This window comes from Perca fluviatilis, chromosome 17 (assembly GCF_010015445.1).
Source record: "Perca fluviatilis chromosome 17, GENO_Pfluv_1.0, whole genome shotgun sequence".
In the NCBI taxonomy this organism is placed as follows: Eukaryota; Metazoa; Chordata; class Actinopteri; order Perciformes; family Percidae; genus Perca; species Perca fluviatilis.
In genome coordinates, this window is record NC_053128.1 from 23,840,441 (window position 1) to 23,856,378 (window position 15,938).

At 41.4% G+C, this 15,938-nt stretch overlaps 1 protein-coding gene across 1 annotated transcript in view; it reads right to left on the reverse strand.

Annotated features, from left to right (window-relative positions):
- Positions 1–5,429: 5,429 nt before the first annotated feature.
- Positions 5,430–15,938, reverse strand: part of kcnt1a (potassium sodium-activated channel subfamily T member 1a) — a 31,455-nt gene continuing 20,946 nt past the window's right edge. The window contains exons 17-31 of the mRNA XM_039778890.1: positions 14,905–15,054; positions 14,161–14,390; positions 13,814–14,030; positions 13,267–13,372; positions 12,958–13,130; positions 11,612–11,683; positions 11,192–11,326; positions 10,875–10,986; positions 10,593–10,694; positions 10,263–10,346; positions 10,027–10,168; positions 8,395–8,676; positions 8,211–8,273; positions 8,019–8,103; positions 5,430–5,718 (exon numbers count right to left, since the gene is read on the reverse strand). Coding sequence (XP_039634824.1) covers positions 5,601–5,718; positions 8,019–8,103; positions 8,211–8,273; positions 8,395–8,676; positions 10,027–10,168; positions 10,263–10,346; positions 10,593–10,694; positions 10,875–10,986; positions 11,192–11,326; positions 11,612–11,683; positions 12,958–13,130; positions 13,267–13,372; positions 13,814–14,030; positions 14,161–14,390; positions 14,905–15,054 — 2,071 coding nt within the window. The 3' untranslated portion in view covers positions 5,430–5,600. The remainder of the gene's footprint in view (positions 5,719–8,018; positions 8,104–8,210; positions 8,274–8,394; positions 8,677–10,026; positions 10,169–10,262; positions 10,347–10,592; positions 10,695–10,874; positions 10,987–11,191; positions 11,327–11,611; positions 11,684–12,957; positions 13,131–13,266; positions 13,373–13,813; positions 14,031–14,160; positions 14,391–14,904; positions 15,055–15,938) is intronic.

Sequence of the window (15,938 nt, forward strand, 5' to 3'; positions counted from 1 at the left end):
TAGCAGAGCCATAAGCAGAGCACTATATAATATAGAGCATTAAAGTGGCAAGAGGGGCAGTAAATGGTGCACTATACAAAGTGGTGAATAGAGGGGCAATACTTAACAACCTAATTGGAATTAAAACTACCACTGCAATGATAGAAAAGGATAGGAAAATTAATTAGATGTGGATTACTAAATATCAGATCTCTGTCTTCTAAAGCAGTACTAGTAAATTAATTGATATCTGATAATCAAATTGATCTATTCTGTCTTACTGAAACGTGGCTGGGCCATGAAGAATATGTTAGTCTAAATGAAGCGACTCCTCCCAGTCATATTAATACTCAAATTCCTAGAGGCTCAGGCCGAGGAGGGGAGTTGCAGCCATATTTGATTCAAGCCTGTTAATTAACCCTAAACCCAAACTAAATTATAACTCTTTTGAAAGCCTTGTTCTTAATCTTCAACATCCAACACGGAAATCAGAACAGCCAATTATATTTGTTGTTGTCTACCGAGCTCCAGGTCCGTATTCTGAATTTTTATCTGAATTCTCAGAGTTTTTATCATGTGTAGTCCTTAAATCAGACAAAGTACTTATTGTAGGTGATTTTAATATCCATGTGGACGTTGACAGCAATAGCCTTACTACTGCTTTCAACTCATTACTGGATTCAATCGGTTTCAGTCAGAGTGTGCACAAGGCGACGCACTGTTTTAACCACACCCTCGACCTTGTGCTGGCATATGGTATTGAAATTGAGGACTTAATAATATTTCCGCAGAATTTGGTATTATCAGATCATTTTTTAATTACTTTTGAATTCTTGCTACCTGACCATACTAAACTAGATAATAGCTTCTACACTAGATGCCTATCTGACAGTGCTATAGCTAAATTTAAGGAAGGTATTCCAACAGCATTCCACTCTATGTCGTGCCTTAACATAACAGAGGACCTCTATGTTAACCTCAGTCCCTCTCAAATTGATACATTTGTAGACGGTGCTACGACTTGCCTACGGACGACCTTAGACTCTGTCGCTCCTCTCAAAAAGAAGACGATAAAGCAAAGGAAAATAGCTCCTTGGTATAACTCCCAAACTCGCAAATTAAAACAAATCTTGCGAAACCTCGAAAGTAAGTGGCGCTTCACCAAAGTGGAAGAATCCCGTTTGGATTGGCAAGAAAGTCTCAAAACCTATAGGAAGGCCCTAAGAAAAGCCAGATCAGACTATTACTCTTCACTAATAGAAGAAAATAAGAACAACCCAAGGTTTCTTTTCAGCACTGTAGCCAGGCTGACAGATAGTCACAGCTCTACTGAGCCATCTATTCCTCTAGCACTGATGATGACTTCATGAGCTTCTTTAATGATAAAATTATAACAATTAGAGATAAAATTCATCACCTTTTGCCCTTAACTTCTAACAGTTCATCTTTAAATGCAGGACCGCTAGAACGAACGACTAGTCCCGACATATACGTAGACTGCTTTTATCCTATAGACCTTCAACAATTAATGTTAAAGATATCCTCAGCTAAGCCATCTACCTGTCTCTTAGACCCCATCCCAACGAGGCTACTCAAAGAAGCGTTACCTGTGGTAAACACTTCACTACTAGATATGATCAATATGTCCTTATTAACAGGTTATGTACCGCAGTCATTTAAAGTAGCAGTGATAAAACCTCTTCTGAAAAAACCCACCCTAGATCCTGAGGTCTTAGCAAACTATAGACCTATATCTAACCTTCCCTTTCTATCCAAGATCCTTGAGAAGGTGGTTGCTAATCAGTTATGTGATTTTCTACATAGCAACAGTTTATTTGATGATTTTCAATCAGGATTTAGAAAGAATCATAGCACAGAGACGGCACTGGTGAAAATTACTAACGACCTTCTAACAGCTGCAGACAAAGGACTTGTCTCCATTCTTGTTTTACTAGATCTTAGTGCTGCATTTGACACTATTGACCATACCATCCTGTTACAGAGACTGGAACACTTAGTTGGCATTAAAGGAATCGCACTAAGCTGGTTCAAGTCCTATTTCTCTGAGCAATCCCAATTTGTTAACATTAACGATAAACCCTCCAAGCACGCTAAAGTTAGCCATGGCGTTCCTCAAGGCTCAGTGCTTGGACCAATTCTATTTTCCTTATATATGCTTCCTCTAGGTAATATTATTAGGAAACACTCAATTAACTATCACTGTTACGCAGACGATACCCAATTATATCTGTCAATTAAGCCAGATGAAAGTGGTCAGTTAGCAAGACTTCAAATGTGTATTGAGGATATAAAATCCTGGATGACCCACAATTTCCTGATGTTAAACTCAGACAAAACTGAAGTTATTGTGATAGGACCAACGCACCGCCGAACTTCGTTTTCGAAAGATATAGCTACTCTGGATGGTATTGCCCTAGCCTCCAGCACTGCTGTCAGAAATTTGGGAGTTATTTTTGATCAGGATATATCCTTCAACGCCCACTTAAAACAAACCTCAAGAATAGTCTTTTTCCATCTTCGTAACATTGCCAAAATTAGGAATATCCTGTCTCAAAACGATGCTGAAAAACTAGTCCATGCATTCGTTACTTCTAGACTAGATTACTGCAATTCCTTATTATCAGGTTGCCCAAATAAGTCCCTTAAGACTCTCCAGCTGATCCAGAATGCTGCAGCACGTGTTCTGACGAGAACTAAGAGAAGAGATCATATTTCTCCTGTATTAGCTTCTCTGCATTGGCTTCCGGTTAAATCTAGGATCGAATTTAAAATCCTCCTCCTGACTTACAAAGCTCTAAATGGTCAAGCACCATCATACCTAGAAGAGCGCTTAGTACCTTATTGTCCCACTAGAGCACTGCGCTCCCGGAATGCGGGGCTACTTGTGGTTCCTAGAGTCTCTGGAAGTAGACTGGGGGCCAGGGCCTTCAGCTATCAGGCTCCGCTTCTGTGGAACCAGCTCCCAGTCTGGGTTCGAGGGGCAGACACCGTCACCACATTTAAGAGTAAACTGAAAACCCTCCTCTTTGATAAAGCTTATAGTTAGGGAGTGAGGAGTTGCAGCGTCCACCTAACCCGGCCCACCTGCTTCTCCTCGTAGTCATCAGTTTTATATACTGTATAATTAATAATATAGCGAGAGTAGAGGGAGGCAGGCCAGTACAGCCCGATCCGGTTGGGGAGAGTTCTAGCCCGACCAGGCACCTCTCTTTAACCTGCCTCTCTTAGTTATGCTATTATAATTCTAGACTGCAGGGGAGGCTGTTTCCTTCCTATGACACACTGAGCTGCTCTCTCATCTCTACTTGTTACTTTTGTATGCATCCTGTCCCAGAATTGCTTGTTACTAATCTAGCTCTGGGGAGTTTACTCCCCGAGTCCTTATGTTTCTTCTTCGCAGAGCTATGCGCTCTGCGATTCTCTGTAATTCCGGCGCGCATCCGCTGCGTCCTGCTGCATCCGCCGCATCCACCCATGCTCTGCAGCGCACGCTACATCCCGCGCACACTCCCTGTGATGTTCCTATGCACAGAGTAGTCTGGATCCGGTATAGGGGACTGCACTACTCAGTATGACACGATGTGCCCTGCTATGACATGAACTTCCACGATAACCTTCAAGGTCACTGTGACCTCTAATGTGACTATTATCGCCACTGTTCATCACACCCCTAACCGGCCCGTCAGACACCGCCTACCAAGAGTCTGGGTCTGCCGAGGTTTCTTCCTAAAAGGGAGTTTTTCCTTGCCACTGTCGCGATAGCCACTGCTAATGCTTGCTCTTGAGGGAATTACTGTAATTGTTGGGGTTTTGGAAATTATAGAGTGTGGTCTAGACCTACTCTATCTGTAAAGTGTCTCGAGATAACTTTTGTTATGATTTGATACTATAAATAAAATTGAATTGAATTGAACTATATAGCAAATAGGGAGTGATTTAAGTCACTGCCCTGCTCTTACTGGTTATATTGCCTCACCTATTCTCCCGTTTGCAGTTTATTCGTCCACAAACAATATATCAAGCCACTTGAATTGCCTGATTAGAGCTCGTCTCCAGTCTTGATTGCCAGTAATGTGACTCACCTGTTAGTCATACAGCTACCTCCTACTTTCTCATCTTCTCACCCTTCCTGCTTTCCATTAACATCTGCTTGTCTTTCACCAATTATTTCTCCTTTTATTTTGTTATTTTATTACAGTAGTAGAGTATAGAGTATAATTACTACAAAACTACCGGAGCATTATTCTTATGTGGTCTTCTGCTTTCCATTTAGGCTGGTAACTGTGACGAATCTACATTGAGCTCAAGCATTTAGCTGTTTACCCATTCCCAGCCTTTGTTCAGAGTATCTAATCTAAGCTAACATTCTCCTGGCTGTAGCTTAATATTTAGTGTACACACAAGAGTAGTGTCGCATTGTCAAACCTGAGTGGCATCGATCTTCTCATCTAAATCTCAGCAAATTCCTGAAGCTATTCCTTTAAATTGCCATTTCTATGTTAAAGACATGTAGCAATACTAAGGCTAAATTATCAGACAACTCACAACAGTTTTGAAATGATTTTTACATAATATAGCACTTTAATGTGCAAAGTAAAATAAAACTCCAGTACAAATATTTTCAACATTTAAATATGGATGAAGTCAAAGAGTAGAAATGCATACCTTGTCCAAACAGCCACAAATGTAAATTCATAAGCATATTCTTTCACTGAGCAGTGCTGAAAGTAAAATGAGGTTTTCTGGTTACAATTATATAAATCCTTTATGGCACAATACTGACTATATGTCACGGTTAAAACGGTTGAACTAAGCACTTGTAGTGCAAAAACCTCATCCAACCTAAGAAAAGCACTGCAGAGAAACATACACGTAACCATCATTGTTTGTACAAAACATACTTATCAAGACCTCTACACCACTGAACAACTATGTAATTCTATGGTTCAGCTACAGAAAAAAACAAGCTTTGAAGGAAAGCTTTAATGCACATATTTATTTAAGTCACATACTGTAGAACATTATTTTTGATTTTATGATTATATTTTATATTGGTGGGGAATAGGTGAGTGTATATGGCCCTGGGAAATTTTGAATAATTGCATCTGATTTATGTTAAGTCAAGCCTGGGCAACAAACCTCTGCGAATCTCTAATCTTGATGTTCAACTTGCACTTTTCCCGAGGGAGCCACAACCCAAAACAGCAGAAGCAAAATATACAATTCACTTTGATCCTGATTCTTTTGTTTGGTGAATCTCTCTAACTCACTCTAATAAAGGGCAACACTGCAGGTGTAATGGAACAGATTCAAATCCCTTCAGTTAGCTGAATAAGTTTGTTAACAAACTTGTCCCTGACGGCTCATCTGAGAGAGCTTTCACAGCAACAAATGCACTATTCTTATATTGTAGCAAGAAGATGAAACGTCACAGATGATGTTAAATGTCACTCATATAATACAGTTGAAGACTGCAGTGCTGGAACATTGTAGCACAAATTGTGCTCTTTCAGACTGGACCTGCGTGGTTGCAACCAGACCCCCTTGGAAGCTGAAGGGGGTGATTATGAAAGAGTGTACCAGTGAAGGTCATCATGGTATCAGAGCTGGGTGTCCTCTCTGGCGTCCATGCTGGACTCGTGTGTCTCTCTCAGGCTGCTTCTGTGGACAGGAGGCACCTCTGGGACGTGAGCCAGAGGGTCTGAACGAATCAAGTACCTGAGAGAGAGAGAGAGAGAGAGAGAGAGAGAGAGAGAGAGAGAGAAGATCAGGAGAGAAGATAAAGAAATGAGATAAGGGCGTGCATCGATTGTTGAAGAGTTGCCATATGGGAGCTCAGTGTTCAGGCACTTTTAAACTGATCCATCCTCACAAACCCTTCAGTACTGAAGTCCCATGAAGAAATGAGAGGAGCTAAATAAACAAGTAAACTGTGGGATGCAATGTCCAATCTCTATCATGAACAGGAAACAGCCAACGCCATGGATAATGATAGGTGCCTTGCTTGCTCAGCTGTTTGTTCATGTTGCTTCCCTGTAATTTTATATTATTGCCAAAATAATACACTACAAAATTGGAAGTTCTTATGATGAATGTTTTTTTTTTCAAATAATTACCTATTTACACATCCAGTAGACACAGAGCAACATCATTATCAGCCCGACACATGTACGCTTAATATTCACTCTACTTGTAGCTCTGTTTTGGTCTCCACGGACTCCTGATGGAAATATCTGGCTCTTAAGCTGCTAAATGTTCACCAGCAAGTTGCTAACTTTGCCTGTCGACTGTTTTTGTGAGCTTTTTTTTGTTGCTGGAAACAGATGTCTGCTGTGGCTGGGAAACAGGTTGATGAGTAAACCAAAACAGTAAAGTTGCCGGTTAAATCAAAACAATAAGTTAAAACACATTAAAGCTCTCATTACAAGCAATCCCATACACTTTAGTCATGATCATTTCATCTATTAATAATATAACAATATTGATTAGTGCAGCTTTAAAGGCTCAATTATACGCATACATGGACAGCTGGGGACACCACGGACGCATAGTAGCTCTGTTTATATTCTCCTTGGAGGATGCGTTCCACACACGCGCAGTAGATCGCTACACTACCACTTGAAGTGGAGTGGCTGCCCGATCTCAAATTTCCGGTACGCAATTTTTGCACACCCACGGACCATGGGTGTATAAAGACAACTGGATACAGCTTCTGAGACGGAGCCCCATTCATTCCTATGAGAGTTGTTTAGTCTCTTTTGCAATGTAAGTATATGGGAAAAAGTCTTTTTGGGCCCACATGGCATCACGTGACGGACACAGATGTTGTTATTCCACTGTTTGGCCACTCTGTCAAATTGGCTTGAAAGCCCAGTGCACTTCCTAGGGGCCTGTCACGGACACAGAGAGTATAATTTCAAGCTTAAGTGAAGTACTAGTTATAGTGACAAAGGGATATTTTTGTCTTCACTATTAACTTTTTAAAATCCACTATGAAAAAAAACTGTTTTGCTTTGATTATCACTTGGATAAGTAATACACATGAAAGAACATCTACAATAAGACAGCTTTGAGAAAGCTGAGAAATAAACAGTAACAGTGCTGACTCAAATTTCACCCATTTGTACTAAACAACAAACAAACCCGCACAACGGGACCAACGCAAAGGAGTAAAGGGTGATTTATGGTTCTGCGGAGGCTCCACGCAGAGCCTGCGTCGATCTCTAGAGAATAGCAGGGCCGGCATGTGTATGTGGGGAGTGTGTAGTAGAGCGAGTGAGAGAGTGACAGGGATTAGCTTCGGAGTGACAACCGACTGTAGAGTCATAGTGGGAGAAACAAAGTGTCTCCCCTGTGCTTTCTGACCACGATAATCTGGATCGAGGGAATCAAGGAAATCTGTAGCAGGAAAAGTTAACCCTCTCCTTGATTTCATGTTGTTCATGGAGAAGGAGAACCAGGAAATGAGTAGGGAGAAATGCAACGCTGCCAAGCCACAGCCTAACGACGTGCGTCGCCACAATGTGTAGTTACATTTTTCGAGAGGTGAACGTCAGGCAACCGCGTATGGTCTGGCGTAGGGTCCATGTCTCCACGTACCTACATACGTAGCCACAGCGTAGATTTAACGCAGAAGCAGAGGCTCCATGCAGAGCTTTTTCCATAGCCTTACATAAGTGGCCTGAAGTTTATACTTGTGCGTTGTTGTGTGCGTTGATCTCTTTAAGTGAATAGCAGGCATGTGTGTGTGCGTGGGGAGTTTTTTTAGGAGCGAGTTCTGACTCTAGAGGAATAGTGAGAGAAGTAAGTGCAAGCTGTAGCGGGAGAAGTTAACCCTCTCCTTGATTTCATATTTATGGAGAAGGAGAACCAGGAAATGAGTCAGGGGAAATGCTACGCTAAGACGAGAGGGGCACGGCAGGCATAGGGTCCGGTGTAGGGTCCGTGTCTCCACGTGCCAACGTACAAAGCCACGGTGTAGATTTAACGCAGAAGCATAAATCACGCATAATGCTTACACAACGTCATTGAGCTCCAGTCTGGTGTCAGGAGAAGGGTTAATCAGGACGTAGGACAAGGTGTTTTGGTGATCATTCTGCTCATCTGAAACAGAAACATGACCTCTATCAGTAAACTGGAGTGGTCACATCTGTATGACAGTGTGATGGTCTAATTTACACCTGCAATTGCATCATAATTTAAATCTTTACCTTGTAGGTATCCCAGATTGACTCTGTTCATGACGTCGCTGGCTGTCAGATTAGTGAGGTCTTCTGCACAAAACATAGTTAGACAAGAAACAGGCAAACTTTTAAGCAGAAGAAGACATGACCGTTTGGGTAAGGAAAGCTCTGAGCAGTTGGCTTTCTCAGTTAAAGATGTGTCCATCCTCACCATATCCAGAGGTGGGGAGGCCCAGATGTCTCATGCGGTTGCGTACCAGCTCAGAGAGCTCTTCCCTCTCAGAGCGTCGGTAGAGGTTGAGGCGCTGCTGAGCGATGCGCTGACCATGGTCCTTGCTCGAGTCGCGGCCCACTCCCTGCCGCCTCATGCTTTTTTTACTCAGACGCCGTGCCCACTGCATGCTCTTCTTCCTCAGCAGAGGGTGATCTGATTGGTCATTGCTGCGTGACTCGTCCCCCTTGTCCTTGGTGTCCTCGCAGTCATCAACACTGACTGACACCCGCAGTGGGGGTGGGGGTGGGGGGCAATGAATTACCTTCACGTCCAGGAAGTAAATTATAGTTTTTAGTGGTTGGCCAGTCCCCCACTTTGGTCCAGACTGAGAGACTAAAACCTACTGACTTTGGTCATCCCCTGACTTTTTCTCTATTGCCACCAGCAGGTCAAAGTTTTCACTTATTCTGGGAATTATTTTAACATCTACTTAATAGATTGGCACAATTTTTAGTACAGGCATTAATGGCTCTCAGAGGATGAATCCTAATGACTTTGGTGATCTGTAGTCTAAATCCACAACGTTCCACATGTTCCACCAAAACAAGTTCCTTTCCGAGGCTATTTTGCTGCGGCACCATTGCTCTGCCCGGTGCTTAGCGCTGCCAATGACGATTGTGATTGGTTTAAAGTGCCCATATTATGCTCATTTTCAGGTTCATAATTGTATTTTGAGGTTGTACCAGAATAGGTTTACATTGTTTAATTTTCAAAAAACACCATATTTTTGTTGTACTGCACATTGCTGCAAATCCTATTTTCACCCTGTGTGTTCAGGTCTCTGTTTTAGCTACAGAGTGAGACCTCTCACTGCTTTAACATCTTTGTTGGCAGTCGCACATGCACAGTAGCGAGGTAAGGATCACATCATCTAGCTGTTTGTTTCTACAACTTCAGTAGTACAAGGCAGGATTAGCTGGGAGACTTCTTAACGAGGGCACACTTCCAACTTTGCGTGGAATAGCTGCAGAACAGGGACATGTAGTAGTTCTTTTGTAGATTATGGTGAACTAGTGTGTGTTGTAGCAGTGTTTTGCCATTCAGAACGAGCTGGCATGCTAGCACTAGCATGCTACGGTTAGCCACCTCGTTTCACCTCGTGACGTAAAAAGCTGTGCCAATTTTGAACAGCTCACCCGGAGACTGAAGGCAGGATACATTCAGAAACCTTATCTCACTCAAAACAGCATGGATGTCTTTTTTTCCAAGTTTGAATGTGCGTAGAAGAGACACAAAATAACACCCCAAATCCCAGAAAAAGTGTTTTTTTTCATAATATGGGCATTTTAAAGAAATGCCAATAAACCAGAGCACGTTTTTCTCCCATCCCAGAATGCTGTATGGACTAGCCAGACCCTCTTTTGCAGCGCTGTGGAGGAAGGTCTGGCAAAGTGTGACTAGGTGATCTCTAACCTGTCCCCCTGTAACATTTGTGGTTCTGAGTAAAATGTATCAACAACTATTGGATGGATTGCCATGAAATTTGTTTCCCACAGGATGAAACCAGTGATTACAAGCTTATTTGTAATCAAGGTGGATATTTAGCTTGATACAACTTACACTACCAGCTCAGAGCTCTCACCTCAGAAGTTGGGAAAATGTGGGATTCTGTCCGATAGATCCCGATAGGAATTTCGGCACTGGAGGAGCAGAGTTTCTGGAACAGTCTACCATAAGTACTAATCCACAGATCTTCCTCTGTTACTTTCATCTGGAACAAGAGATACATGGATATACTATTAGTTAGATCAACTGGAGTATGGCACTGTGTCTACTTTTTTATTTCATTTTTCTATCTAACTCACAGCACAGAGGTATCCTGATCCTGGAGTGGTGTCCAGCCCCAGCAGCAGCCTTGCAATAAGGATCATGTAGTCCTTCACAAAAGACTGGCATGGAATCACAGAAAAACATTTTTATAACTAAAGAACAGAGCAGAAACTTTGGTCAGTTTTCTATCAATAACTGAACACAAGAGGGCACTTATGCTTTATGCTGTGTAATGCTGTTCTGTTTCTTCAGGTACTACGGTTTCTCTGTTCTGCTGTAAGACACATTCATTTCTTTCACCTAGTATTTATTTAGAGGGCGAGTTATTTAAGGGATGCTTTGCTGTAGGTGTGTAGTGTACCAACCTGATACAGCAGGGTGTCCAGCATGCTGATACTGAATACTCTCCCTGCAGCGAAGGGTAGGCGAAACATGAAGGCCAAGTTGGAACCTTTATCACGCTCTTTCTTGACACACAACACAGCAATGATCAACAGCATTTAAAGGTCTGTCGCTTTTTTGATAGTGTAGAAGGTCAGAGGAAAATGGCAAACATAATAACTAAAATACTAGCTTTAGCATCTTCTCTTTACAATTGATGTTCATAATTCACAAAATTCACTGTAAGCCCACTTGTTGTGTTTTACCTTCTCCAGCTTGGAGAGGGCCAGTGAATAGCAGTCCTTTGCTCTGAACTGCATGAACCTCATGTTGGATGGATGAGTAAGCTCTGTGATAATGCTGAGACTGGGAAACAACCTGGAACGTTGTTCAATTCAAAAAAAGTCATAGATGATGAGACTAAAGACCACAATTTATTACCAAACTTTTAAAATCATTTTAGCAAAACGGCTGTTGTTCAAACATGGTTTCCAATGCAGGCTAAGATACACACAATGCCCTTATAAAAGTAAAGACCATGTCATGAATATGATAAACATTACGATAAAATCGAATCAATTACCTGAACATAGTCTGTACATTGACAATAGTTTTGGCATCAGCCATGTAGTCCTCCTCAGCACTCATCGTACTCTCTTTATCCACAACAACCAAATTATCGGCGTACATAATGCCACACTGCAGCAGGCTGTCCAGACTGAAACACACACACACACACACACACACACACACACACACACACACACACACACACACACACACACACACACACACACACACACACACACACACACACACACATACACACACAAATGACAATGAGAATAGCAACAGCAGGCACTGCAGATTTGCCTGGAACACACATCCAATTAAATCTCAGATACGTAAGTAAAAACTTGGCTTCAATATATTTTAATCAAAAGATGAATGTAAGATATAATAAACTTATAATGAAAAGCAGAAGGTTAAATGCCAGTCTTACTTGTCTATGGTCCCAGCCATGTAGTAGACCATAGGAAAACAGCAGATGGCCTCCAGAAAGTGATTTTCTGGCCTACAGGAAACATGATAGAGAAAATTAGTTCCATTTTATTTTATATTGCACTTCTTACTGCAAACCACACAATGCATTGCTTAGTAAGTAGTTTTTAAAACATGGACGATGCATGAATGGTCAACTATTCATCTTACTGCTAACTTAGCGAAAGCCTGTAACATGAGTAAAAAACATGCTACTTGCAGTTATGTACAGTAAATGTAAATATGATGTTATGATTGAAGTTTTTTGAATTTGTTTTATTTGTGTTACTGGAAAATGTGATGTTTTATTTTAAGTTTGACATAAAACTGCCAAATATTTGGCAAAACATAGAAATAGAAATGAACGAACTAACTATATGAAAAGTTTACATCATGAAATGCAATATTTAAAATAAAATAAAAATAAGAAAATATGTTGATAACTTAGCAACTGTTCTCCAACATTTGCATCCAAGATGTTCAACTAAGTACACATTAAACACACTGAAAACGACTTTATATCTGCTTTAGAGATGGGAGTGTTTACTACTATGTGATGATGTACAACAGTAAGTACTGGGGCCTCAGGAGCCTCTGTGGTAGTTTAACTCCCTACTTGGTGTGTCTTTAGGCTGAGGGATGAGTCTGTCAAGGGGAAGGCACACTCCTGAGAAATTTAGTTGCTTTATTACTGTCTGTCTACCACCACCACCAACCCTGACAGAACATTACTCTATACATCTACCCAGTCCTACTAACTAGAGACCCAAGGCTGTCGTAAGGGCTTGCATTGTGTATCCAAGTGTGTGGGTGTTAGTTTTTGTGTGTGCAACAGCGAAAGGAAGGGAGAAAGAGAGAGATGCATGGGAGGGGGAGGGGGGGGTTATTGGTATGTGTGTGTTTCTTTGAGAGTCCTGAGAGCTTGCTTGTGGGGGCTGAAAAGGGACTGATCAGGGCTGCTTGGTGTTCTACAAAGAAATTATTTTCTTGATCTTTTTCTCCCCTTGTAGCAATATCATTCAGGTTCAAGGCAAAGCAAGTTGCTATGGTAACTGTCTGGAGCTACAGAGTGGAGCATTTTTTTTTATTTTCTTTGTCGCTCAAAACACACTGTCACTGTGAGCAGCAGCAGTAACCGAACATCAGTACTGACAATGGAGTTCCACCTCCACAGCCTTGTCCTTAGCGTTCTGCTGACATTGGCTTTTAGCATGCATAATGTTTCCCAGCGTTAAATGCTGATTGACAGAGTAAGGGTTGAAAGAAATGAACGATGTGTGTATTATTTGTGTGTTAATGTGAACTCACGAGTTATCAAGCAGCAAGACAATGGGGTTGAGTTCTTTCCTTGGTCTGTAATAAGCTCTGAGAGGCACTATGAAGTTATAAAGACCGTTCCCTGCAGTCTCAGCAGACACAATGATGAGCTTGTTTTTAAAACCATAAGCCTTAGCATCCTCAAAGCTGTTGTGCCTGCAACCCTGCATAAGGAGAAAAAAACAGGTATTTTACTGTAGGTTGGCTTTTATGATGTGAAGGACAGAGAGAGGAAGGAATGGAAGAAATTATGGAGGCAGTAAGTAACCGAGTGACTAAGTTGGAACAGCGACTGCCCACCTGGTCAAGTCGTAGGCAGCAAAATGGGGCTTTTTCAGCCAACAGATGGCACAAGGTAGGCGAGCTCCCAATGTACGGAGAGTTAGGGGGATAACCTTTCACGTACCTGCCAGAAAATCCAAAAAGCAAGAATGACACATTTCATAGAAACTAACTGTGCAATTTGTCAGGTTGTCTTGTTGTAATTTTATTCATTCATTCATGTTACCTTGGAAATGAGCCATCTGTGCACTCAGGTTCAACATGCATGCTAAGTAAACTATTCACAGAATGACAACAGGTAAGATTAATATGTTGGTCTGTTTTGGATGGACATTCTGGACGGTTGCACTAAATTAAAGATACTATAGGCTCAATTTCAATATGTATGGTTGTTTGCTTAATTTGCATTTTGCAGGTTTAGCATATATTAAAGGGCTGTGGTTTAAAGTATTTTAGGCTTGTTTAAGTGCTCTTTCCTGCATAAAACGTTTTTTTAATCATTTATTTTGTCATTTGCTCTGCCTCCTTGTGGTTAGGTATTTATACAGAGAAACAGAAACATTACTCAGTAGATGAGTGGCCTTTTTCATCTGTGAAGACGGAGTCATCTTCTGATTGGTCACTGAGGAGGTCACATGGCAGAATTGAGGAGGAGTCGGCGATCTCCTGAACTGGAGCGATGCTCGGCCGGCGGCCCTCTGTTCCATTTAACGCAGGTGGGACCAGTCTACCACCTGAGACGTCAGGTGGACTCGTATTCTGAAGATCCATGGCAACAGTGCCTGTAAATGATATTCACTGGCGCTTTACATCAAACATAAGGAACCGGCGTCTCCACAATCAATCCAAATTCATCACCAATACCTTTCAGACCTCTTTCATCAACAAGAGCAGTTTATCACACTCTCTCACCCATGCTAGCGATGATGCTGTGCACAGGAAGCTGCGAGGGTCCGTCATAGCGTCCCCTGGCAGGGCGGCCCTTCTTCTCCTCCTGGTTGAAGATGAAGGCTGAGTTCTCCTCCTTAGTGATGTTGATGTAATAGCAGGTGTCTGTGGCAGCCATGATGTGGCGCGGGCCAGGGTTCAGCAGGATGCTCTTGTTGTCTTCCCTCTTTATACCGATCAGACACACGCCGTACCTGCACGTCACAGACCTGCTGTTAGCATATACTTGAGGTAAATATCTGACAACATAATCTTGTCATAACATTTAAAACACAAAACTTCATAGTAGCCTACTTCGACATTTTGGGACATACACTTCGCTTGTTGAAATGCCAAACAATTTCTTCAAACAACACCAGTGTTGTCTTGACATTCAAGAATTGTATTCAACTTCTGTAGCAGTGAGCTAAAAAATGTTTTTGTAATGCGCAACATTATTTGACATAACTTTTTAGCTGGATAAATAACACCTACAGTATAATCAAAAAGTTAGATTATTGGATCTTTTTATCATTTTATTTATTTACCTGTGTAAAATTAATATTAAACTAGGATGAAACAAAAGAATAGTAGTGCACTGCTGCTGTACTTGATTATACAAGATGATACCGGGTCAAACAGACAAACGAACAACCCCTGTAAACGTCTTGGTATATTTTCAACTGGTCGGTATCTAAAGAAGATGCTTTAGTTTACATGTCAACTCACTTCTTGTGAGCATGAAAGGAGGCATATGTAAAGCTTTTGCCGTTATACTCTCCAAAGAACTTGCTGTCACACACTCGGATGTGGTAGACCTCGTTGCCAGAGCAACATCCGTACATCCTCTGCCATTGCTCCGGAGACTGTTGTCCTTCTCTGCATTCATTCAGGGAAAATATAATCAAACATACAGACAAATTAATACATATTATACATTTTAAAGTGTTAGAAATTTGCCACATATGCAATATACATGCAGTCAGGATCAATCATTATCGTCCTTTGAAAAACTCTCTCCCCACATCCCTCCAGACCCTCTCCTGGTCTGGAGGGAGTCTCCTGGGTTCTCTGATGAAAGCAGACAGCTTGATCCATGTGTCAGCCACTCGGCTTGTCTCTAATATGCCCATGGTAATGACTTCTGGTAATTATGGTAATTGCTCATGCATTCTGATGCTCAGAATAAACCTGAGGTAGCAGTTTACATACTTGATTAATATTTACATAAGATGACTTATAAATTGTATTTCACACTCAGTGGCTTCTATACTGTAACTCAATGTAAAGACAAAACAACATGATCATTAATATTAATATCTCCTGGTCCCGTTTAAATGTATTTTCCACTGAACCTCCTTGTTGGGCTGCATGTCTCTACATTCATCTCATTTACTCAAGGATGCACACATGCAATGCAAACACACACTTGCATAAACATTCTCCCTCATGAACAGTCAGATAACTATAATGCATATTCACATAATATACACAAATTACACATTTGTATTGATGCTTGCAATCTCGAAACCTGTTTTTATGTCTAATAAAAATACACATAGTTTCACTTTCAAAAACGTTGACATTAGGAACACAGTAAGTGCCATGGGCCACTGGTTCCCCTTCATTGCTTTTTCCCTGAGCCATTGGCATCTGCCTTGAAAAGATCCGCTTGCATGCTGTGAAAAATCATTTTCCCCCAGATAGCTTTTCAAACTGTTTAACAAAGAACACTTCATATAAGAATCCATTTAGGTGTTCTG